The sequence below is a fragment of the Lucilia sericata genome, unplaced genomic scaffold, assembly GCF_015586225.1.
Source record: "Lucilia sericata isolate MDLA Ls3-8-SP2 unplaced genomic scaffold, ASM1558622v1 Contig000214F_arrow, whole genome shotgun sequence".
Taxonomy (NCBI): domain Eukaryota; kingdom Metazoa; phylum Arthropoda; class Insecta; order Diptera; family Calliphoridae; genus Lucilia; species Lucilia sericata.
Genome location: NW_023994242.1, coordinates 103,405 through 130,018, shown reverse-complemented (window position 1 = coordinate 130,018; position 26,614 = coordinate 103,405). Strand labels below are relative to the sequence as shown.

The 26,614-nt window shown below is 31.8% G+C and overlaps 2 protein-coding genes across 4 annotated transcripts in view; both read right to left on the bottom strand.

The window, feature by feature from the left end:
* Positions 1-13,454, bottom strand: part of LOC119602205 — a 33,291-nt gene extending 19,837 nt beyond the window's left edge. The window contains exon 1 of one of the 2 annotated variants that reach the window (XM_037953587.1): positions 13,154-13,454. In XM_037953587.1, the coding sequence (XP_037809515.1) occupies positions 13,154-13,283 (130 nt within the window). In that variant the 5' untranslated portion in view covers positions 13,284-13,454. Of the gene's footprint in view, positions 1-7,350; positions 7,897-13,153 lie in introns of those variants that run through there. The other variant, XM_037953590.1, reaches the window with a different exon arrangement.
* Positions 13,455-25,538: 12,084 nt separating this feature from the next.
* The window catches only part of LOC119602212 (adenylate kinase isoenzyme 5), a 42,287-nt gene continuing 41,211 nt past the window's right edge, over positions 25,539-26,614 (bottom strand). For both annotated transcript variants that reach the window (XM_037953599.1, XM_037953600.1), the window contains 2 exons: positions 26,431-26,595; positions 25,539-26,375 (listed from right to left, as the gene is read on the bottom strand). In XM_037953599.1, the coding sequence (XP_037809527.1) occupies positions 25,980-26,375; positions 26,431-26,595 (561 nt within the window). In that variant the 3' untranslated portion in view covers positions 25,539-25,979. The remainder of the gene's footprint in view (positions 26,376-26,430; positions 26,596-26,614) is intronic.

Here is a 26,614-nt window from a genome sequence, read left to right as displayed (position 1 = left end):
TGGTGAGCTTTTCTGACGACTCACCACCGCCCTTTAGGCGTCTTACCCGCAGGTGACAACTTTTGTACATAGTTCTAACGGTCCAAGTACAAGCACTTTGCTCAAGTACTCTAATCTCTGACCATTGGTGCCCCGTTGCTTAACTTCCGAGATGTAAAAGCATCACTTCAGTTTATAACCAAGTAGATAAGAAGGCCTCTCTAGAATCGGCAACAGCATCTGAAGACGTAATCTAATCTATCAAATAAGCAGAGGACTTATTCTTACTCACAGAGAATACATTGTAATATATCTGATATGAATAGAGCAAACTCTGAATATACACCGACAAGACAAGAAAGGATTATTCAATGGTATCACTTGTATAAGAACCCTTACATCCATCAACATTCAATCCAGCACATTTCTCCTTCATCCGGCACACTCACTCTAGGTATACGGGTGTGTAAGTTCCACATATCCCTACATCCATTTTACATCATAAACACTTAACACCAACTCATTTTCAACGATTATTTCCACAGTCACTCCTCTGCGGGGTAACTGTTGTCTCTTCAACAGCACCGAACTTATACCGAATTATAGTCTTCACCGTACACCAATCTTTAAAGCAACATTCTCATCCAGTGAATATGGATGAAATCAAAGCCACCACTTGCACTCCGAAGGGACCTCTCCAATAACCAGAACAAGACAAAGTCCGGAAACTCTGCTGTGTTTGCTACCGGTTTCCGTGGACCCAGATTATGTGGCTCTCTGGTTCGACTTCATGTCAAATCATTCTAAGGCAAGACCGAGGATACATTGAATCATCAACAGTTTATACACACCAAGATGGGATAAGATCATCAAGGTAATATGCCCCGGGGAAAGTAAGAGAGAGACAATTCGTCTGTGATCTTTAGAGAGTCTAGTGCTATCGTACCAAATGCAAAAACGATAAACTTTTACTTAGTATCGTGAACTCACATTCCCAATCCGCGAATAAGAATGTTATGAAGGTGCTTCCAAATTTAAATTTATAGACTACAACCTTTTCCTAAATGACTAGCTTTCATCCCAGTTGGTTAGTTTTAACCACAAATAGAATCCAGTGCTACAATGGTGCCGCGATAATTTATGCCTCCGACTGATATTGATTATGAAGTCCTATCAGATGATGAGATTCCAATAAGTATGCGTAACATCAAATGCATCCCTTTTGTCTTCATTTTTCTAACGAATTTGATAGTCGTCTTTTAGTAGGATGGCTTGTCGAAGACGTAGATGGATACAGTTAATCCAGAAGTGTCTTCGACACTTCTAAGACACTAAGTAAGATAACACTGAATCATCTGAAGTTGAGAAAGCAATACAGATGCACTAATCATAATTCCAACAAGTTATTCGCTTAATCATTTTCAATCTTGTCCACTTCTTAACTAAAACTTATGACAGTCTTCAAGATTGCTCTTTGGCTATGCGAAGGGAGTAGTTTAAATCAAGGTTAGGAGAAGTCGAAGCGGTTCGACGAAGACTAATATCAGGCGACAGGTGAATGGGGAACTTTTAAAGTCAAAAAGGGGTTACGTGACACAACTTCTAAGCTAATATTAGTACCTGTGAATATAATTTTCCATTTTTAAGCAAAGAATCACTTTCATTATTTTCACCTTCTTAAGTGCCGATACTAATTATAAAAATAATATATTTAATACATCTAAAGAGTGTTCAAAGTACTAGATGAATATTAAATAAACAGTTAAAATATGCAAATAATATTCAAAAAAAATAAAAAATCAAGTATAGATGTAAATCAATAAGATATAAACAAATTTCATGAACACACTGTTAAATTAAACTATTAATAATACATATTAAATTATCTATTTCCTTTAAAATTAAATGTTTACTTTAAGTAAAAACATGCTAAATATTTCCACCTGCTATTTGTTTAATAACATTTTAAATGGCTTTTTGTTATTACAACAATCTAAATATTTAAAATGCATTTCAATTACTAATTCATTTCTAAGCTAATAGCATTATCTTAGTTTTATTTATTTTCTTCACAACTTTATTTATTTAAGAACACAATCATTTTTATTTCTTCTAACAAATTGCTCTCGTGTGATAACAAAACAAAAACAAAAACATACAAACAAAAATTCACGTGAACTACAAACACACATCATCTTCATCGTCATTTCCCATTTGAAAATATCTATCTTTTGGTTGTTCAGTAAAGTTCAAGCACTTATGTATATGATTTTGATTAGCACACATTTTAATCGATCTTGACCATCAAATTTTGTTTCTATTTTTAAAAAATAATTCTATTAGTTTTTATTTTACTTAATTTATTTTTTCTTTTTTTTGCCAGTTTTACGTGTTGTTGCACTGTTGTTATTATGATTCAGCTATTTAATATAATGACACTTGTGGTTTTCGTTCACACGAGGAACCGCAAAAGTGTTTACATTTGTACGAAGCACAGGGTAAGGTCGAATTGAATGTAGGCTACTATCTCTCTATTAAAAATGAACATTTGAAGTGAACGTGTGTATAATATATTCATTAGCTCATTGCTATGATGTTCCATAGTAAAAACTTACTTATCACACTCTTACGGACAGAAGTCGAGTACTTTACGTGAACACCTGGCTTTCAAACTATTCCACGGTGGTACTTTTACAACCACAGATTGAGATTTGTGCCTTGCAAAGAACACGCAGATGGTAATTTTCGTTCATGATTCCTGCGGTTCGTGTACAAGCACTCTGATCATTGCAGCCCCGTTTCTTAACTACCGAGATGTAAACACATCTCTTCCGTATACAATTGCGCAAATGGGATGGGCTACCTAAAGACGTAATCGGTAGACCGAAATACGATTCCATCAAATGAGCCAAATACATGTTCTTATTCACAGCGAACAGAGTGTGGTAAGACTGGTGTGAAAGTGGTAGACCAAAATATGATTCCATATATTGAGCCAAAGACATGTTCTTATTCACAGAGAACAGAGTAAGTCTGGTATGATCATAGTAACCCCAAAACATACCCTGACAAAGAAGAGAAATTCAATGGTGTCACTTGTATAAGACACCTTAAATCCCTCACCATTCTCATTTATCCGACACATTTATTGAAAAAAAAACATCCGACACATTCATTCTAGGTGTACAGATGGAGTGAGGACCCATGTCTTATAAATTTTATATTAACCCATTCCCAACGCTTGGTACCACAATCACTTATCTGAGAGGTATTTGCTATCATTTCTACCCGCCATTTTGGGTCTAAACTACAGCCACCACATCCATTCCGAGGGACCTCTCCCAGACAAAGCCCGAACCTCTGCCTTGCGGGCTGCCGACTTTCATGGCACCATATTAGATAGGTTCTTTGTTTAGATCACAAGTCAATTCATTCCAAGGTAAGGTGGAGGATAGTTTTGATACCAGCAGTTTATAGTCCCATCAGACTAGAGGTACTAATAGCACATCTTTTCCCCCGAAATGCAATCACACAATCATCAAGGTAATATGTTCAGGGCTCTTACAGGCAACAGTTCCTCGTATAAGTCCTACATTAACAATCTAACGGAATTATCTAATATCAACATTAACAAGATTGTTGAAGTTCATAACGACCATGGACATGTAAATTCATTTAGGAGGGTCAAGGTTGGATTCGTTACGGATTGCGGACCTAAGAGACTTGACTCAAAGGCCGCCATATTTAATATATCATAATATTTCTGCATAAGTTTGCGGTGCTGTTGCCGACATAGGAGTGTCTTATGCATTCAATTGGGACTCTATGTTGGAAATGAGCTGATAATTCATTCAATGAATGTAGTTTTGATTAAGGGTGTGCGTAGTATTTCATGTTTGTATGATGTGATGAATGGCGATGGATATATCTGCGCATGTTTCGGAGTTCACTCTGATCATACTTCGGTCTATTGCCGAATTAAGTCTATTAAGTTCTTGCTGGAGGCTGAAAATTGTCGAACAATCCTAAACCAAAAATCCTAAAGGACTGCAGAGAAGACTGAGCTTGTCTGTTACCTGAGTGTTCTTAACAAGTCACAAGAGCAGCTGGTGAGACATATCTATAGTTCACCTTGGGGTTAAAACCAGAACTGCGAATGCTCTGGAAAAGTATATGAACAACTTTATCTTGTATGTCAAAATCTTATGCGATAAATGGATCTAAGGGAAATTTGCTCGCCATTGGGGAGCCATATCAGAGCTTAAAAAACAAAGCGCTTTATAACTATATCAAAGGGAAAACTTCAAAAGTTATATCATCTTAATAAAAGCAATCTTAGAATCTGAGGATTACTCACGGGACATGATGGTCTCTATCATGGCTATTTATTATTAGTCTAGTCTATAGTCTAGTCTATAGTCTAGTCTATAGTCTAGTCTATAGTCTAGTCTATAGTCTAGTCTATAGTCTAGTCTATAGTCTAGTCTATAGTCTAGTCTATAGTCTAGTCTATAGTCTAGTCTATAGTCTAGTCTAGTCTATAGTCTAGTCTATAGTCTAGTCTATAGTCTAGTATAAGTCTAGTCTATAGTCTAGTCTATAGTCTAGTCTATAGTCTAGTCTATAGTCTAGTATATAGTCTAGTCTATAGTCTAGTCTATAGTCTAGTCTATAGTCTAGTCTATAGTCTAGTCTATAGTCTAGTCTATAGTCTAGTCTATAGTCTAGTCTATAGTCTAGTCTATAGTCTAGTCTATAGTCTAGTCTACAGTCTAGTCTATAGTCTAGTCTATAGTCTAGTCTATAGTCTAGTCTATAGTCTAGTCTATAGTCTAGTCTATAGTCTAGTCTATAGTCTAGTCTATAGTCTAGTCTATAGTCTAGTCTATAGTCTAGTCTATAGTCTAGTCTATAGTCTAGTCTATAGTCTAGTCTATAGTCTAGTCTAGTCTAGTCTATAGTCTAGTCTATAGTCTAGTCTATAGTCTAGTCTGTAGTCTAGTCTATAGTCTAGTCTATAGTCTAGTCTATAGTCTAGTCTATAGTCTAGTCTATAGTCTAGTCTATAGTCTAGTCTATAGTCTAGTCTATAGTCTAGTCTATAGTCTAGTCTATAGTCTAGTCTATAGTCTAGTCTATAGTCTAGTCTATAGTCTAGTCTATAGTCTAGTCTATAGTCTAGTCTATAGTCTAGTCTATAGTCTAGTCTATAGTCTAGTCTATAGTCTAGTCTATAGTCTAGTCTATAGTCTAGTCTATAGTCTAGTCTATAGTCTAGTCTATAGTCTAGTCTATAGTCTAGTCTATAGTCTAGTCTATAGTCTTGTCTATAGTCTAGTCTATAGTCTAGTCTATAGTCTTGTCTATAGTCTTGTCTATAGTCTAGTCTATAGTCTAGTCTATAGTCTAGTCTATAGTCTAGTCTATAGTCTAGTCTATAGTCTAGTCTATAGTCTAGTCTATAGTCTAGTCTATAGTCTAGTCTATAGTCTAGTCTATAGTCTAGTCTATAGTCTAGTCTATAGTCTAGTCTATAGTCTAGTCTATAGTCTAGTCTATAGTCTAGTCTATAGTCTAGTCTATAGTCTAGTCTATAGTCTAGTCTATAGTCTAGTCTATAGTCTAGTCTATAGTCTAGTCTATAGTCTAGTCTATAGTCTAGTCTATAGTCTAGTCTATAGTCTAGTCTATAGTCTAGTCTATAGTCTAGTCTATAGTCTAGTCTATAGTCTAGTCTATAGTCTAGTCTATAGTCTAGTCTATAGTCTAGTCTATAGTCTAGTCTATAGTCTAGTCTATAGTCTAGTCTATAGTCTAGTCTATAGTCTAGTCTAGTCTAGTATAGTCTAGTCTATAGTCTAGTCTATAGTCTAGTCTATAGTCTAGTCTATAGTCTAGTCTATAGTCTAGTCTATAGTCTAGTCTATAGTCTAGTCTATAGTCTAGTCTATAGTCTAGTCTATAGTCTAGTCTATAGTCTAGTCTATAGTCTAGTCTATAGTCTAGTCTATAGTCTAGTCTATAGTCTAGTCTATAGTCTAGTCTATAGTCTAGTCTATAAGTCTAGTCTATAGTCTAGTCTATAGTCTAGTCTATAGTCTAGTCTATAGTCTAGTCTATAGTCTAGTCTATAGTCTAGTCTATAGTCTAGTCTATAGTCTAGTCTATAGTCTAGTCTATAGTCTAGTCTATAGTCTAGTCTATAGTCTAGTCTATAGTCTAGTCTATAGTCTAGTCTATAGTCTAGTCTATAGTATAGTCCTAGTCTAGTCTATAGTCTAGTCTATAGTCTAGTCTATAGTCTAGTCTATAGTCTAGTCTATAGTCTAGTCTATAGTCTAGTCTATAGTCTAGTCTATAGTCTAGTCTATAGTCTAGTCTATAGTCTAGTCTATAGTCTATAGTCTAGTCTATAGTCTAGTCTAGTATAGTCTATAGTCTAGTCTATAGTCTAGTCTATAGTCTAGTCTATAGTCTAGTCTATAGTCTAGTCTATAGTCTAGTCTATAGTCTAGTCTATAGTCTAGTCTATAGTCTAGTCTATAGTATATAGTCTATAGTATAGTCTATAGTCTAGTCTAGTCTATAGTCTAGTCTATAGACTAGACTATAGTCTAGTCTATAGTCTAGTCTATAGTCTAGTCTATAGTCTAGTCTATAGTCTAGTCTATAGACTAGTCTATAGTCTAGTCTATAGACTAGTCTATAGTCTAGTCTATAGTCTAGTCTATAGTCTAGTCTATAGTCTAGTCTATAGTCTAGTCTATAGTCTAGTCTATAGTCTAGTCTATAGTCTAGTCTATAGTCTAGTCTATAGTCTAGTCTATAGTCTAGTCTATAGTCTAGTCTATAGTCTAGTCTATAGTCTAGTCTATAGTCTAGTCTATAGTCTAGTCTATAGTCTAGTCTATAGTCTAGTCTATAGTCTAGTCTAGTCTAGTTATAGTCTAGTGTATAGTCTAGTCTATAGTCTAGTCTATAGTCTGGTCTATAGTCTAGTTTATAATCTAGTCTAGAGTCTAGTTTATATTCATTGATGATTGTAAGGGGTTTAAACTAGAACTCTGGACGTGTATTTCATTATTGGTTATTCCAAATACTCGCCGATCTATATGTAACACAAGTCTTTCATCAAAAAAGTCTTATATTACCCACCCCGATCTAGTGATGTAGGGTATTAAACACACAATTTTCCATATGATTACCGGCCATTTGAGTATTTCTTTTTAGACAGAGAAATATAAAACTGCAACAACAAATACTAACAACTACTATTTGTCTAGATGTGAGTGTTGTTACTTAGTAATTGATTAAAAATTAAAACTAAATGATATGAAGAAAATAAATAACAAAAAAAACTATAATACTTACAAATTAGATTGATAATGAAGTGAAGAATAAGTAATAGAAGTAGTGGTGACACAGATTGATGTGTTGGTCGTAGCAAGAAGGCATAAATCTAACAATTAAGTTGAGGGCGATTTTAATAGAATTAAAAATTACACTACTTTGTTGCTAGTAGTTAGCATGACAACAATAACAACGGCAAACACGAGTAAGAGCAACAATAACAACAACTTGTTATAATGAAAACAAACAGAATAAATTAACAGCTGTCATAAAAATAGCAATAGTAGATTGAAGAAGTCAGCAACAGCAGCAGCGACGTTAACAGCGATTAAGTTTGTAACGGCAACAATAACAAATATATTGTCAAATCACAGCCAATAGCACCAACAACAAGAGCACTGACAGCCACAAAATAGTGGTAAGAAATTCCGTGTTTTTTTTTTTGTCTTTCTTTCTGCTTTAAAATTTTCTTTGTTTTCTTTTTATACGTTGTCTTGTGTGTTTTTTGTTTCAGCTTTTATTTCAAATTAAATTAAAATTATAATTTTGTTGTTATTAATTTTGTTAATTTAATGCTTGATTTTGTTTTAAATTCACAAAATATTAGAAATTTTATTTAAAACTTATTCATCAAAAATTCCCATAATATTCTTTTTTTTTATACTTTTGTTTTCAACACAAGTTTTGTTTTAATAAAATTTTGTTGTTATTTTTGTTCCTTTAAATTGTTTATTTTTGTTCTCAATAATTATTTATCACATTGTTGTTAAATGTTAGAAAAACATTTGTTACAAATGTTACACTTGACACCAATAGTTTAAATTTTTTAATTATCTGTTTATTTAATAACTTCCACATACATCACAAAGTTTAAGTTAAACGAAGGAAAAAAAACAGAAATAAAATAAAAATTTTGAAAATTATAATAAAAATTAAAAAATCACTTTTTGAAAACACGTTCCCTTCACGAGCATTTATGTTTTTCAACTGATGGTTGATTGCGCTAATAAAACGTAGACCTTTTCGTTTCTAGTTTTTCTTCTCTCTCTCTGCAGTTTAATTGTTCTATGAAAACAAAAGGAATGCTCTTGTTTTTGTTTAAAATTCAAAGAAAAATATACTCTCTCCCTTAAACATGCTACTAGTAGTAAAAAAAACCAACAAAAATCTTTAATGAAATTTCCCTTATTTAATTCTTTACTGTTATTCATACACTCACTCATACAACTCTGCTGTTGTAATCTCTTTAAAAAACAAAAACACATGTACAAAGTATTTGCTCTTATTAAACTGTAAGTACCCAGCGGTAAATGAAACAAAGTACTTAGATAATATTCGATGACATCAGTATGACGTTCTAAGCGAGCAATCTAAGTACTTAGAGTGCAATGTATGCGTAATCTAACATATCATGCACTTTAATTATAACATTGATTACGATTTAAGCAGAGAGTTAGCTGCCTTTTTCATGTTGTTTTTTGTTTTTATATCTTTTAAAAAAACAGAACTAAAGTACCGTTTTATTTTTCTTTTGTATGTATAGGTACTACATGAAAAAAATAATATTTTTGTTTCAGTTTAAAGTTGATCTTTTGTAAGTGAAGTTGTGTTTTCTTAAAAAATGTATTTTATTGTAAAAATTTAAAATAATTGTGGTGATCTAAATGGCACAAACGGATTTAAAAATTGGGGTAAATTTACTTCACACATTCTAGTTTTAATACTAACAATTTCCTCTTGTTTGTTTACAGGATCTGTAAAGGAAGATGACCGAAAGTTTCAAAAGAAAATTAAGATTCATTTCATTTATCTTCGTTAAAATTGTTTAATTATATTTTTATTGAATTAACTATAATACATGTTATTATTATTTGATGATAATTTTTAAATAAACTTGCATAATTTTAAAATAAACGTAAAAAAATATATATTTTTTCTATAACAAAATCGGAAGACATGGTACTTTAACTTACAAATGCAAATAGGATTGTTATCTACATACATTACATTCTTATTTGCAAGCGTTTATAGGCGTCTCATTAAATTCGCTTAGAACTCCACACATTATGTAAGTGAAATTTTAATTTGTCTTAATGAAACTGTGGCTTACATTCTAAGCGAGAGCACATCGATGAGGCAGCCTAGGACACTTTTATGTTAAATCTAAGTGGAAGAATAAGTGAAAGCATCACCACTGACTGCCACGAAATATCACTTAGATAAGCGAGTACATAATGTGTATTTTTACCGCTGGGTACTTTGTCTAAGCGAGTGTTTGTACTATTTGCTGCACTTGCATTTTATTTTTGTAAACAAATTGTTTGTTTTGTTTTTCTTTTTGCTGTGAAGTTGGCTGCGGTTGCTAAACATTTCCTGTTTGGGTTGTTGTCTTAGCTAGCAACAAGCCGTTACTTTTGTTAATGTTAAACACTTGCAGAAATCAGTGTGTGAATAATGTTTTCAAAGGGAAACTGTTCGATTGAATTACTTTTCTATAGATTAAAACAAAAAGTCGACTTTTTTAATTTATCAAACAGTCGACTTAAAGACTTTACTGATTTATGAATTCATAGTTAAAAATTAAATAAAAATTGTTTAATTTGACGAGAGTTCTATAGTTTGAAATAAAAAGTCTACATTTTGCAATTTATGAAAAAGTCGACTTAACGACTTTAAGTAATTTATGAAAAGTAAATATTTTGACTTATTACAATCTTGAAATTGATGACTTTTTGAATATTTATAATATCAACTTTTAGAGTTTATTGAACCATTTTTCGACTTGCAATTGTTATAACTGTGTTTTTCAACGTGAACTGTGACAAATCTGTTGTTTAAAAAAACCTTGTTGTTTTCGTTGTGTTTTGCTATATTATGACAAAAGGTTGTATTTGACAACATTTTCATGGATTGTTTCAGAATTTTGTTCATATTTTCATAATTTATGGATCAATTTGGCTGATTTTAAGTAGCAAACTTCTCGAAAGCATGTCTAATAAAATATAGAAGATTTGTATCTCAAAGGTGCACATCTTGGACTATTGGACTATTGGGACTATGTGGGCTATTTTTTATAATAAAGCATTTAAATTGTTTTTTACCCTAAATCCGAAACTTATTAACCATTTGTTGACAAAAATGTGATTTTCTGAAAGTGGGGTTATATAGAGGCAAGGCAATAGGCTTTATCCTTGACTCAATAGAAGAAAATAAAGTGCTTATAAGGTTTACATGGATACACAGACGGACGGACATAGCGTCATTGCGTCGAATCAGAAAGAGATTGGACAGAGCCGATTGATACACTTTAAGGTGAGTGTAGGATCAGTACTTTTGGGTGTTATAAACATTAGACCAAACGCATAATACACTTCCTAATATAGTGGCTAGGGGTATGTTACAACAAAGTAGTCTCTCTTTTTTGGGAGACAAAAAGATCAAAACCTGTATCATAATATATATGTATATGGACATACATAGATTATTTTGGATCTATCCTTAATGAATTTATAACATCGATTTACTCACTTATTATATTCATGTCCAATTGTATTATCACATATCCAGTACGAGCATCTGAGTGATTTTCGGAAGAGAGCTTGACTTTTGTTCAATTGCACATTCTAAAGAATGTAAGCTACGCTAAATCCGATTCTGATCTTATAAGTTTTCCTCCATTTCGAGATATATTGTCCTATAGACCATATTTGAAACGTTATAACAGCTCTTAGACACATTTTTTTATAAAATCTGTTATGTCATTTGAAAGTCCAATCTGTGGACTTTAAAATAAAGTTTTAAGCTTTGTTATATCTTTATTATATTTCGTGATATCTTCATTTAAATTTGAACACAACTATAAATTCAAAAATATTTAATATTGAAGTTATTTGCCGGATTTTTAAATTTTGGTATGTGTTATTAACAAACTCATCAATATTTTAACGACTGATTCCCCTGCGAGGGGAATCAGTTTTTAAAGATGCGAACTGCCCATCTACGAAATCAGCCATACTTCAATTGCACTTAGGTCCTAGCTATTAAAGTATACTGGACACATTGGAAGGTTATATACAATCATCGGACTTTTAAACGCTGATCCCAGATAGAATGTCTTGGTAAAGCGGAAAACTAGAGCAAATACCAGTAGGAATCCGTTGTTACACAGATGGCTCTAAATTGGGGTATAAATTGGGCCTGGGGTTCTATATTGAAGGCCTAGAAACAGAAAAAACACCGTTTACCTAATCATAACACAAGCTTCCAGGCAGAAATCCGATCCTATTGAGAACAAGACGAGAAATCTCCTCACAATGAGCAAGTCTGAAGTTAGTATGATGGTACGTATTCTGAGTGGGCACACAGGATTACGAGCACATTTATATAAAATTGGCTATGCGGATTCAGACGTTTGTAGAGCATGTGGAGATGACAATGAAACTCTGGAGCACTTTCTTTGCCACTGTCAAGCATTCGTCGAAGTTAGATCTAAGTATCTTGGAAGTGATGTTATTTCGGAAATAACATTTCTGACTAACACCGATTGGAAAATTCTTAGGAATTACGTCCAGGAAACTGAGTTTCTGAACATTGAAAAATAATATACTCAGTGAACAAATTTTTTTTCATGAAAAGGAGCGCATAACAGGCCCGATAGTGGCCTAGTTGTATTTCTTCGGATTTGATGTACTATACATCCTCCTATCAACCTAACCTAACCTAGGCCCTAACTAACCAGACTGATTTCCCTACGATAATTGCAAAACCGGTCGAGCCTACTTGAGTTAATTTAAAAGCATTGACAAAACCCCAATAGAACCACAAAAATCTTATGGGGTAACCCAAAAGGAAGGGAAAACAAGAAGTATCCTTAGGGAAAGCAAGTCCAAGGTTAGTTTGATATTACGTATAAGAACAACGAGCAGAAATTGACCAAATTAGACGAGAGGAATGTGACGAATGCAGAGCATGTGGTGAGGATAGATTCAAACCCTTTGGGAGGGATGTAATGCGGGATATTACATCTCTAAAGAACATTGTAAAGAAAATGTTAAGAAGACAACATTTCTGAATCCTAGGATTACAATTCCACTTTAAGGGTGATTTGCTCGCATAAAAAATTCATTCGTACCGATACTGGCAGATATGTACGATTCCTTTAATAGTTTGGAATTTCACTATGAATCGGCTCTTTTTATCTCGTAATAAAAGTAGTTTGATCATTCTAAAGATTATATCACAATTAGTTTTTTATATGTATTTGTTTTTTACAATAAGATAAACTTAATTACTTTATAGATGAACTAAAATTTATTAGTTGTAATTAATGTAATCAAATATTTAGAGCAACTCCCGCTAACAATAATGATAATTATTAACACACTTATTTTTAAAAAAAAATTGCAATAAAGAATTATCTGTTTACTTAGAAATAGGTGTAACTGTAGGGCTAATCAGGCTGCATCATATTTCAGTAGGAACTAATGGGTTGAAATAGCCACGGAACCGATTTAATCTCAAGGAAGTTACTGATTTAAAAGTGGATGCACTTTCTAAGGCTGTCACCAACAATATTGAAGATGTAGGACTAATATTTTCAGACGATTGTTTTTTTCTCTGGAAGGACCATTTTTTCATCATATTAAAAAATAAGTAAAACAATATATCATAAGGGCCTTAAGAAGGGTCCTAGAAAGCTCCTTACAAAGTAAATTTATTACAGGGAACATTTAGGTCCTTTTTGCTAATTGGACCAAATGTGCTCGCAATTTATTTAAATGCACAACTGATCAATTTCAGAATATTTGACACTATTAATACTTACTATTTATCTCCGGCATTGAATAGTATACATCCGTATGATAATAATGATATAGACCCAATCTTTTGGTATTAGTTCGATTAAGGAATTTTTTATTTTCCATAGTTTTTATTTTCAATTCCAAATCTTCCATTTTGCACAAATTATTATTTTTAAAAATCTCTTAAGATTTCATAACAAACTTGATTTATTGATGATTTTTAATAATTTTTATATTATTTTTTTTTTTCTTTTGTCTTATCACTACTAAACACCAAACACTTTACTCGAGATTTATAGAAAAACTAACGATTAAACTTTATAAATTCAACGATAATACTAGTTACTATTCCGTCCGTAATTCAAAATGTTTTCACTTCACTACGGTTCTGTAGACAATAAGGCTGGTCTATCTATTTAAAGAGTTTACTTTCGTCTGATAATGATACGATTACCACTACTAGACTTACTGATTGAAAAGCTAGTTGGTAAATGAAAGAGAAAAAATATACAAAAGAAAATAATTATATGAAGTGAAAATATATTAATATTGATAATGGTCTACAATTACAACAATAACAAAGACCAAGAGCGGCAGCAGCACTTTACAATCTTTAATAATAATCACAAGAAATTGCAAATATTTACCATTGGGTGCTGATTGATATATTTAAGTTTGCCAATAAAGAATAATACACTAAATATTAATATTAAAATAAAATAATTGTAGGCGATTTAACAAATAATGTTTCTGGATATAAAATCTGAGATCTAAAATCTGGGTATGATGAAAACTCTCAAATCTCCTAGGGTAAGTTATAAATGTTAGTTTTAAAAGATGGTCCAATATAGAGTAGACTAAAGTCCAGACTATAGACTAGACTATAGACAAGACTATAGCCCAGACTATAGACTAGGCTATAGTCCAGACTATAGTCCAGCATACAGGCTAGACTATAGTCCAGACTATATACTAGACTACAGTGCAGACTACAGACTAGACTGTAAACCAGACTATAGTCCAGACTATAGACTAGACTATAATCCAGACTATAGACAAGACTATAGTCCAGACTATATACTAGATTACATTGCAGACTACAGACTAGACTGTAATCAAGACTATAGACAACACTATAGTCCTGACTATATACTAGATTACAGTGCAGACTACAGACTAGACTGTAATCCAGACTATAAACTAGACTATAGTCCAGACTATAGACTAGACTATAATCCAGACTATAGACTAGACTATAGACCAGACTATAGAAGAGACTATAACCCAGAATATAGAATAGACTATAGTCCAGACTATAGACTAGACTATTGTCCAGACTATAGACTAGACTATTGTCCAGACTATAGAATAGACTATAGTCCAAACTATAGACTAGACTATAGTCCAGACTATAGACTAGACTATAGTCCAGACTATAGACTAGACTATAGTCCAGACTATAGACTAGACTATAGTCCAGACTATAGACTAGTTAGTTCGTTAGTTAGTTAGTTAGTTAGTTAGTTAGTTAGTTAGTTAGTTAGTTAGTAGTTAGTTAGGTAGGTAGTAGTTAGTTAGTTAGTTCGTTAGTTAGTTAGGTAGTTAGTTAGTTAGTAGTTAGTTAGTTAGTTAGTTAGTTAGTTAGTTAGTTAGTTAGTAGTTAGTTAGTTAGTTAGTTAGTTAGTTAGTAGTTAGTAGTAGTAGTTAGTTAGTTAGTTTAGTTAGTTAGTTAGTTAGTTAGTTAGTTAGTTAGTTAGTTAGTTAGTTAGTTAGTTAGTTAGTTAGTTAGTTAGTTAGTTAGTTAGTTAGTTAGTTAGTTAGTTAGTAGTTAGTTAGTTAGTTAGTTAGTTAGTTAGTTAGTTAGTTAGTTAGTTAGTTAGTTAGTTAGTTAGTTAGTTAGTTAGTTAGTTAGTTAGTTAGTTAGTTAGTTAGTAGTTAGTAGTTAGTTAGTTAGTTAGTTAGTTAGTTAGTTAGTAGTTAGTTAGTTAGTTAGTTAGTTAGTTAGTTAGTTAGGTTAGTTAGTTAGTTAGTAGTTAGTTAGTTAGTAGTTAGTTAGTTAGTTAGTTAGTTAGTTAGTTAGTTAGTTAGTTAGTTAGTTAGTTAGTTAGTTAGTTAGTTAGTTAGTTAGTTAGTTAGTTAGTTAGTTAGTTAGTTAGTAGTAGTTAGTTTAGTTAGTTAGTTAGTTAGTTAGTAGTTAGTTAGTTAGTAGTTAGTTAGTTAGTTAGTTAGTAGTTAGTTAGTAGTTAGTTAGTTAGTTAGTTAGTTAGTTAGTTAGTTAGTTAGTAGTTAGTAGTTAGTTAGTTAGTTAGTTAGTTAGTTAGTTAGTTAGTTAGTTAGTTAGTTAGTAGTTAGTTAGTTAGTTAGTTAGTTAGTTAGTTAGTTAGTTAGTTAGTTAGTTAGTTAGTTAGTTAGTTAGTTAGTTAGTTAGTTAGTTAGTTAGTTAGTTAGTTAGTTAGTTAGTTAGTTAGTTAGTTAGTTAGTTAGTTAGTAGTTAGTTAGTTAGTTAGTTAGTTAGTTAGTTAGTTAGTTAGTTAGTTAGTTAGTTAGTTAGTTAGTTAGTTAGTTAGTTAGTTAGTTAGTTAGTTAGTAGTTAGTTAGTTAGTTAGTTAGTTAGTTAGTTAGTTAGTTAGTTAGTTAGTTAGTTAGTTAGTTAGTTAGTTAGTTAGTTAGTTAGTTAGTTAGTTAGTTAGTTAGTTAGTTAGTTAGTTAGTTAGTTAGTTAGTTAGTTAGTTAGTTAGTTAGTTAGTTAGTTAGTTAGTTAGTTAGTTAGTTAGTTAGTTAGTTAGTTAGTAGTTAGTTAGTTAGTTAGTTAGTTAGTTAGTTAGTTAGTTAGTAGTTAGTTAGTTAGTTAGTTAGTTAGTTAGTTAGTTAGTTAGTTAGTTAGTTAGTAGTTAGTTAGTTAGTTAGTTAGTTAGTTAGTAGTTAGTTAGTTAGTTAGTTAGTTAGTTAGTTAGTTAGTTAGTTAGTAGTAGTTAGTTAGTTAGTTAGTTAGTTAGTTAGTTAGTTAGTTAGTTAGTTAGTTAGTTAGTTAGTTAGTTAGTAGTTAGTTAGTTAGTTAGTTAGTTAGTAGTTAGTTAGTAGTTAGTTAGTTAGTTAGTTAGTTAGTTAGTTAGTTAGTTAGTTAGTTAGTTAGTTAGTTAGTTAGTTAGTTAGTTAGTTAGTAGTTAGTTAGTAGTTAGTTAGTTAGTTAGTTAGTTAGTTAGTAGTTAGTTAGTTAGTTAGTTAGTTAGTTAGTTAGTTAGTAGTTAGTTAGTTAGTTAGTTAGTTAGTTAGTTAGTTAGTTAGTTAGTTAGTTAGTTAGTTAGTTAGTTAGTTAGTTAGTTAGTTAGTTAGTTAGTTAGTTAGTTAGTTAGTTAGTTAGTTAGTTAGTTAGTTAGTTAGTTAGTTAGTTAGTTAGTTAGTTAGTTAGTAGTTAGTAGTTAGTTAGTAGTAGTTAGTTAGTAGTAGTTAGTTCGTTAGTTAGTTAGTTAGTTCTAAATTCTTCTTTTCTAAAACTTTGAAGTTTTTTCCAACGAAATTATTTATAGAACTGCTTGTAGGAGTTTCACTAAAAAGTAAATCATAAATAACATCATAAGATTAAAAGCGTTAATTTAAAATAATGTTTAAATTTAAAATCACTGATAACTATTTGCTCCAACCCATCTGCGCTAATATTAGCAATTAGGAAATTAGCAAATATAAAGCCATTGGTAAATAGTAATAAATCTTCATTTATAACAGTTTGAAACCCCTGCGTAAAAAGGGGAACTTATGCCCGTTCGAAGTTGAAAATAAAGATTTACAATTACGTAGCAAGCGATAAATAGTATTTTTTAAAAATTGTAAACAACAAACTATTAGTTAGATCCATTTCTGCTGCGGCTAATTTTAGTCTAACAAAAAATATACATGTGTTAATACAGTGATTAGATTTTATATTTCATTTTTGCTATAAACTATATAAATAATAAAGGTGTTAATCTTTTGATAATCACGTTTTACTATTTTCCAATTTTGTTCTTTATCTTTGAAGTGTTCGAAGTCAAGATAACTTTATTATTAATTTAGATTTTTTGCTCATTATACTAGGTCGTTTACTTTACTCTCAAATTGTGCTTACCTGCCGGTTTGATTAGGTTTCAGTATAAACAAGACTACTAGGAAACTATATTTTTATTAACAGATATTAGAAGGAATTACTTGTGTGATTTTTTATTTGAATCCTCCAATTTTTCCATGACGTCTCCGCAAATCTAAGATGATCATCTAATTGCTGGATTAATTTAAAATTAAAATGATCTGATTGCTATATTCGAGTCCACATGAGAACTAATGAGTTCCTTATTAAATCTGCACTCCTTGAAATATATGTATGTACAAAGTTAATTACAAATTTCCTATACTTTGTTGATAGAAATCATAATATTTATGAAGCTGTCAATAACTAAATAATAACAACAAAATATCAGAGACGATTTCAATTACAACTTATTTGTAAATAAATAGGACACGTGTGGCAAAACAATAATACATTGCAAGTTAAGGTATTCACGAGTCTAAAAATTTTAAATTCAAAATTACTAGAGACCTTCGAAGAAACATATGTATGTTACGTAGTAGTCATTGAAAACTAAGTTGTTGGATAAGTACAAGTCATCATAAAGCGTACATTTTTTAAAGTCTAAAGTCTAGTCTAGTCTATACTCTGGTATATAGTCTAGTCTATAGTCTAGTCTATAGTCTAGTCTATAGTCTAGTCTATAGTCAAGTCTATAGTCTAGTCTATTGTCTAGTCTATAGTCTAGTCTATAGTCTAGTCTATAGTCTAGTCTATAGTCTAGTCTATAGTCTAGTCTATAGTCTAGTCTATAGTCTAGTCTATAGTCTAGTCTATAGTCTAGTCTATAGTCTAGTCTATAGTCTAGTCTATAGTCTAGTCTATAGTCTAGTCTATAGTCTAGTCTATAGTCTAGTCTATAGTCTAGTCTATAGTCTAGTCTATAGTCTAGTCTATAGTCAAGTCTATAGTCAAGTCTATAGTCTAGTCTATAGTCTAGTCTATAGTCTAGTCTATAGTCTAGTCTATAGTCTAGTCTATAGTCTAGTCTATAGTCTAGTCTATAGTCTAGTCTATAGTCTAGTCTATAGTCTAGTCTATAGTCTAGTCTATAGTCTAGTCTATAGTCTAGTCTATAGTCTAGTCTATAGTCTAGTCTATAGTCTAGTCTATAGTCTAGTCTGTAGTCCTAGTCTATAGTCTAGTCTATAGTCTAGTCTATAGTCTAGTCTATAGTCTAGTCTATAGTCTAGTCTATATCTAGTCTATAGTCTAGTCTATAGTCTAGTCTATAGTCTAGTCTATAGTCTAGTCTGTGTCTAGTCTATAGTCTAGTCTATAGTCTAGTCTATAGTCTAGTCTATAGTCTAGTCTATAGTCAGTCTATAGTCAAGTCTATAGTCTAGTCTATAGTCTAGTCTATAGTCTAGTCTATAGTCTAGTCTATAGTCTAGTCTATAGTCTAGTCTATAGTCTAGTCTATAGTCTAGTCTAGTCTAGTCTATAGTCTAGTCTATAGTCTAGTCTATAGTCTAGTCTATAGTCTAGTCTATAGTCTAGTCTATAGTCTAGTCTATAGTCTAGTCTATAGTCTAGTCTATAGTCTAGTCTGTAGTCTATCTATAGTCTAGTCTATAGTCTAGTCTATAGTCTAGTCTATAGTCTAGTCTATAGTCTAGTCTATATCTAGTCTATAGTCTAGTCTGTAGTCTATCTGTAGTCTAGTCTATAGTCTAGTCTATAGTCTAGTCTATAGTCTAGTCTATAGTCTAGTCTATAGTCTAGTCTATAGTCTAGTCTATAGTCTAGTCTATAGTCTAGTCTATGTCTAGTCTATAGTCTAGTCTATAGTCTAGTCTATCTAGTCTATCTAGTCTATAGTCTAGTCTATAGTCTAGTCTATAGTCTAGTCTATAGTCTAGTCTATAGTCTAGTCTATAGTCTAGTCTATAGTCTAGTCTATAGTCTAGTCTATAGTCTAGTCTATAGTCTAGTCTATAGTCTAGTCTATAGTCTAGTCTATAGTCTAGTCTATAGTCAAGTCTATAGTCAAGTCTATAGTCTAGTCTATAGTCTAGTCTATAGTCTAGTCTATAGTATAGTCTATAGTCTAGTCTATAGTCTAGTCTATAGTCTAGTCTATAGTCTAGTCTATAGTCTAGTCTATAGTCTAGTCTATAGTCTAGTCTATAGTCTAGTCTATAGTCTAGTTTATAGTCTAGTCTATAGTCTAGTTATAGTCTAGTCTATAGTCTAGTCTATATCTAGTCTATAGTCTAGTCTATAGTCTAGTCTATAGTCTAGTCTATAGTCTAGTCTATAGTCTAGTTTATAGTCTAGTCTATAGTCTAGTCTATAGTCTAGTCTATAGTCTAGTCTAGTCTAGTCTATATTCTAGTCTATAGTCTAGTCTATAGTCTAGCTGTAGTCTAGTCTATAGTCTAGTCTATAGTCTAGTCTATAGTCTAGTCTATAGTCTAGTCTATAGTCTAGTCTATAGTCTAGTCTATAGTCTAGTCTATAGTCTAGTCTATAGTCTAGTCTATAGTCTAGTCTATGTCTAGTCTATAGTCTAGCTATAGTCTAGTCTATAGTCTAGTCTATAGTCTAGTCTATAGTCTAGTCTATAGTCTAGTCTATAGTCTAGTCTATAGTCTAGTCTATAGTCTAGTCTATAGTCTAGTCTATAGTCTAGTCTATAGTCTAGTCTATAGTCTAGTCTATAGTCTATAGTCTAGTCTAGTCTAGTTTAGTTCTAGTCTATAAGTCTAGTCTAGCTAGTCTAGTAGTCTATAGTCTCGTCCTATTAGTTCAGTCTCTAGTCTAGTCTATAGTCTAGTCTATAGTCTAGTCTATAGTCTAGTCTATACGTCTAGCTATAGTCTAGTCTATAGTCTAGATCTATAGTCTAGTCTATAGTCTAGTCATAGTATAGTCTATAGTCTAGTTCTAGTAGTCATAGTATATAGTCTAGTATAGTCTCACGTCTATAGTCTCGTCTATTAGTCCTAGTCTATAGTCTAAGTCTATAGTCAGTCTAGTCTATTCTAGTCTAGTCTATAGTCTAGTCTATAGTCTAGTCATCGTCTAGTCTATAGTCTAGTCTATATTCTAGTCTATAGTCTAGTCTATAGTCTAGTCTATAGTCTAGTCTATAGTCTAGTCTATAGTCTAGTCTATAGTCTAGTCTATAGTCTAGTCTATAGTCTAGTCTATTAGTCTAGTCTATAGTCTAGTCTATAGTCTAGTCTATAGTCTAGTCTATAGTCTAGTCTATAGTCTAGTCTATAGTCTAGTCTATAGTCTAGTCTATAGTCTAGTCTAGAGTCTAGTCTATAGTAGTCTATAGTCTAGTCTATAGTTCTAGTCTATAGTCTAGTCTATAGTCTAGTCTATAGTCTAGTCTATAGTCTAGTCTATTAGTCTAGTCTATAGTCTAGTCTATAGTCTAGTCTATAGTCTAGTCTATAGTCTAGTCTATAGTCTAGTCTATGTCTAGTCTATAGTCTAGTCTATAGTCTAGTCTATAGTCTAGTCTATAGTCTAGTCTATAGTCTAGTCTATAGTCTAGTCTATAGTCTAGTCTTAGTCTAGTCTATAGTCTAGTCTATAGTCTAGTCTATAGTCTAGTCTATAGTCTAGTCTATAGTCTAGTCTATAGTCTAGTCTATAGTCTAGTCTATAGTCTAGTCTATTAGTCTAGTCTATAGTCTAGTCTATAGTCTAGTCTATAGTCTAGTCTATAGTCTAGTCTATAGTCTAGTCTATAGTCTAGGTCTATAGTCTAGTCTATAGTCTAGTCTATAGTCTAGTCTATAGTCTAGTCTATAGTCTAGTCTATAGTCTAGTCTATAGTCTAGTCTATAGTCTAGTCTATAGTCTAGTCTATAGTCTAGTCTATAGTCTAGTCTATAGTCTAGTCTATAGTCTAGTCTATAGTCTATTCTATAGTCTAGTCTATAGTCTAGTCTATAGTCAAGTCTATAGTCTAGTCTATAGTCTAGTCTATAGTCTAGTCTATAGTCTAGTCTATAGTCTAGTCTATAGTCTAGTCTATAGTCTAGTCTATAGTCTATTCTATAGTCTAGTCTATAGTCTATCTATAGTCTAGTCTATAGTCTAGTCTATAGTCTAGTCTATAGTCTAGTCTAGTCTAGTCTATAGTCTAGTCTATAGTCTAGTCTATAGTCTAGTCTATAGTCTAGTCTATAGTCTAGTCTATAGTCTAGTCTATAGTCTAGTCTATAGTCTAGTCTATAGTCTAGTCTATAGTCTAGTCTATAGTCTAGTCTATAGTCTAGTCTATATCTAGTCAAGTCAGTTCATAGTCTCTATTGTCTAGTCTATAGTCTAGTCTATAGTCTAGTCTATAGTCTAGTCTATAGTCTAGTCTATAGTCTAGTCTATAGTCTATTCTATAGTCTAGTCTATAGTCTAGTCTATAGTCTAGTCTATAGTCTAGTCTATATCTAGTCTATAGTCTAGTCTATAGTCTAGTCTATAGTCTAGTCTAGTCTATAGTCTAGTCTATAGTCTAGTCTAGTCTATAGTCTAGTCTAGTCTATAGTCTAGTCTAGTCTATAGTCTAGTCTAGTCTATAGTCTAGTCTAGTCTATAGTCTAGTCTAGTCTATAGTCTAGTCTAGTCTATAGTCTAGTCTATAGTCTAGTCTATAGTCTAGTCTATAGTCTAGTCTATAGTCTAGTCTATAGTCTAGTCTATAGTCTAGTCTATAGTCTAGTCTATAGTCTAGTCTATAGTCTAGTCTATAGTCTAGTCTATAGTCTAGTCTATAGTCTAGTCTATAGTCTAGTCTATAGTCTAGTCTATAGTCTAGTCTATAGTCTAGTCTATAGTCTAGTCTATAGTCTAGTCTATAGTCTAGTCTATAGTCTAGTCTATAGTCTAGTCTATAGTCTAGTCTATAGTCTAGTCTATAGTCTAGTCTATAGTCTAGTCTATAGTCTAGTCTATAGTCTAGTCTATAGTCTAGTCTATAGTCTAGTCTATAGTCTAGTCTATGTCTAGTCTATAGTCTAGTCTATAGTCTAGTCTATAGTCTAGTCTATAGTCTAGTCTATAGTCTAGTCTATAGTCTAGTCTATAGTCTAGTCTATAGTCTAGTCTATAGTCTAGTCTATAGTCTAGTCTATAGTCTAGTCTTATAGTCTAGTCTATAGTCTAGTCTATAGTCTAGTCTATAGTCTAGTCTAGTCTAGTCTATAGTCTAGTCTATAGTCTAGTCTATAGTCTAGTCTATAGGTAGTCTAGTCTATAGTCTAGTCTATAGTCTAGTCTAGTTAGTCTAGTCTATTATGTCTAGTCTATAGTCTAGTCTATAGTCTAGTCTATAGTCTAGTCTATAGTCTAGTCTAGTAGTCTAGTCTATAGTCTAGTCTATAGTCTAGTCTATAGTCTAGTCTATAGTCTAGTCTATAGTCTAGTCTATAGTCTAGTCTATAGTCTAGTCTATAGTCTAGTCTATAGTCTAGTCTATAGTCTAGTCTATAGTCTAGTCTATAGTCTAGTCTATAGTCTAGTCTATAGTCTAGTCTATCAGAGACGATATCAATAACAACTTATTTGCAAATAAATAGAACACGTGTGGCAAAATAATCCTATATTGCAAGTTAAGGGATTCACGAGTCTAAAAATTTTAAACTCAAAATTACTAGAGACCTTCGAAGAAACATATGTTACGTAGTAGTCATTGAAAACTAAGTTGTTGGATAAGTACAAGTCATCATAAAGCGTACATTTTTTAAAGTCTAAAGTCTAGTCTAGTCTATACTCTGGTATATATTCTAGTCTATAGTCTAGTCTATAGTCTAGTCTATAGTCTAGTCTATAGTCTAGTCTATAGTCTAGTCTATAGTCTAGTCTATAGTCTATAGTCTAGTCTATAGTCTAGTCTATAGTCTAGTCTATAGTCTAGTCTATAGTCTAGTCTATAGTCTAGTCTATAGTCTAGTCTATAGTCTAGTCTATAGTCTAGTCTAGTCTATAGTCTAGTCTATAGTCTAGTCTAGTCTAGTCTAGTCTATAGTCTAGTCTATAGTCTTTAGTCTAGCCTATAGTCTAGTCTATAGTCTAGTCAATAGTCTAGTCTATAGTCTAGTCTTTAGTCTAGTCTATAGTCTAGTCTATAGTCTAGTCTATAGTCTAGTCTATAGTCTAGTCTATAGTCTAGTCTATAGTATAGTCTTTAGTCTAGTCTATAGTCTAGTCTATAGTATAGTCTTTAGTCTAGTCTATAGTCTAGTCTATAGTCTAGTCTATAGTCAAGTCTATAGTCTAGTCTATAGTCAAGTCTATAGTCTAGTCTATAGTCTAGTCTATAGTCAAGTCTATAGTCTAGTCTATAGTCTAGTCTATAGTCTAGTCTATAGTCTAGTCTATAGTCTAGTCTATAGTCTAGTCTATAGTCTAGTCTATAGTCTAGTCTATAGTCTAGTCTATAGTCTAGTCTATAGTCTAGTCTATAGTCTATAGTCTAGTCTATAGTCTAGTCTATAGTCTAGTCTATAGTCTAGTCTATAGTCTAGTATATAGTCTAGTCTATAGTCTAGTGTATAGTCTAGTCTAGTCTATAGTCTAGTCTAGTCTATAGTCTAGTCTATAGTCTAGCCTATAGTCTAGTCTATAGTCTAGTCTATAGTCTAGTCTATAGTCTAGCCTATAGTCTAGTCTATAGTCTAGTCTATAGTCTAGTCTATAGTCTAGTCTATAGTCTAGTCTATAGTCTAGTCTATAGTCTAGTCTTTAGTCTAGTCTATAGTCTAGTCTATGGTCTAGTCTATAGTGTAGTCTATAGTCTGGTCTATAGTCTAGTCTATAGTCTAGTCTATAGTCTAGTCTATAGTCTAGTCTATAGTCTAGTCTGTAGTCTAGTTTGTAGTCTAGTCTGTAGTCTAGTCTTTAGTCTAGTCTATAGTCTAGTCTATAGTGTAGTGTAGTCAAGTTTATAGTCTGTTCTACAGTTTAGTCTATAGTGTAGTCTTTAATCTAGTCTATAGTGTAGTGTAGTCTAGTCTATAGTTTAGTCTATAGTCTAGTCTAGTCTATTGTCTGTTCTATAGTTTAGTCTATAGTGTAGTCTTTAATCTAGTCTATAGTGTAGTGTAGTCTATAGTTTAGTCTATAATCTAGTCTATAGTCTAGTATATAGTCTAATATATAGTCTGGTATATAGTCTAATATATAGTCTGGTATATAGTCTAGTCTATAGTCTATAGTCTAGTCTATAGTATAGTCTAGTCTATAGTCTAGTCTAGTCTATAGTCTAGTCTAGTCTAGTCTAGTCTAGTCTAGTCTAGTCTAGTCTAGTCTAGTCTAGTCTAGTCTAGTCTAGTCTAGTCTAGTCTAGTCTAGTCTAGTCTAGTCTATAGTCTAGTCTAGTCTAGTCTATAGTCTAGTCTAGTCTATAGTCTAGTCTAGTCTAGTCTAGTCTAGTCTAGTCTAGTCTAGTCTAGTCTAGTCTAGTCTAGTCTAGTCTATAGTCTAGTCTAGTCTATAGTCTAGTCTAGTCTATAGTCTTGTCTATAGTCTAGTCTATAGTCTAGTCTATAGTCTAGTCTAGTCTATAGTCTAGTCTAGTCTATAGTGTAGTCTTTAATCTAGTCTATAGTGTAGTATAGTCTAGTCTATAGTCTAGTCTATAATCTAGTCTATAGTCTAATATATAGTCTAATATATAGTCTAGTATATAGTCTAGTCTTTAGTCTAGTCTATAGTCTAATCTTGCGGGTTCTAGCCGTTTTGTAACCGGAAATAACGGAAAAACATTGGCTACACCACAGATTATAACCCACAGACATAACTAATGCTATAAATAAAACTTTAGGACAGGATATCTCAAAAATCTGATCTTTTAGAAATCTATACTTTCGACTTCGAGTTAAAAATGTTATAGAAGAAATTTTAAATTAATTAAACAATTAATTTTTTTTAATTTCACTTTATTAATTTATTTATATGTTCAACAAACAACTTAAAAATATTAGAATCTAAAAACTATATATTAGACTAAAACCTGTAATTAATAATTTATCAAAATATGTATTTTAAAATCAAAAATTAAATGTTATAACTAAAATTTTAAACCAAAATCTAAAATTTTCAACATAAATATTTAAGTAGTTAAATATAATTATTGAAATTTACTAAACACAAGTGCCAGACTTGGTCCACATTTCAAATATTTTACTTAAGTTTATATAATAATAATTAATACTATTAAACGAACTATTCTATATTAGATTTTGTTTAAGTATGTATATAATTAAGGGTGTAAGTGTTTTATTATAAATTTTATACTTAAAAAATTAAAAATTTTCAAAAACTCAACCTAAAATATTTTGTCTATTTTTTTATATTTTTAATAAAATAAACTAGATTTAAATATAAATTTTGTTTTAAAGCTCAAAACCATTGAAATACTTGCATTAGTTAAGTATTTTTCAATTAATTAAAGAAATTTCTTAATTATAATTAATTTTTATTTGCGGTTTAATTTAAAAAAATTGTTTCCCTTTTTTGCGGTGTCTACACTTAGAGAAACAGTTTGGTGGTTGAAACAAAATTCATGGCTAAAACAGGGACAAACTTTCTGGCTTAGAAAACCTTTATAGGGTTAAAGCAAACAAGTTGTTTTAATCAAACTGTTTTTTATTGCTTTGACAAAATGTTTCTCCCAACAAAACTGTTTATTCTGTATAATTAATATTTGTTTAATGTAATAAAATACTTCAATTATTTAACTAATTATTAGTTGAATTTGATTTAGATTTTATTCTTTTTTTCTCGATTTTTTACATATACGAATCTACCGGATAACGTTCGGCTTCCTCTAGCATATGTCGGAAATCCATTCTCTGTCCGGTTTGTCCAATATCACCGTTCATGTGACTTGTGTTTTTATTATTGTAGTTATTGTTATTGGCTAAATGATTATTAGCACTTGTGTTACGATTTTTGATATGACCATTCATGAGACTAACATGATGGCTTATAGTTGGCACTGCACCAGGCATATTATTCTCCAGATCCTGTAGTATGGCATCGGTTTGATCCACAGGCGCTGGTTGTCTACTCATTGGCTGCTGCACATTATGATTCATTTGGTTGCCTGTGAGATTTTGTATATGATTGCGTATTGATTTCTCAAATTCTCGCTGAACCGAGGGACTATCGGTGTCGCCATCAATCTGTAATAGTAGTTACTTTAGACCCGTTATGTGTTATTCAAACAAGAATACCTACAATTTGTAAACGATTACTATTATCCATGGCCTTAAGCATGGGTAAAGTTTGTTCACGAAACAGTTCCAAACGTCGGCGGAATGAGGACACCGTATCATCTATACGTCCTCTGCCTAATTGTAGTTTAGAACAATCCAATAATATTATAGGGGGACGTTGTTTGTACTGAAAAAAATTTCAAATT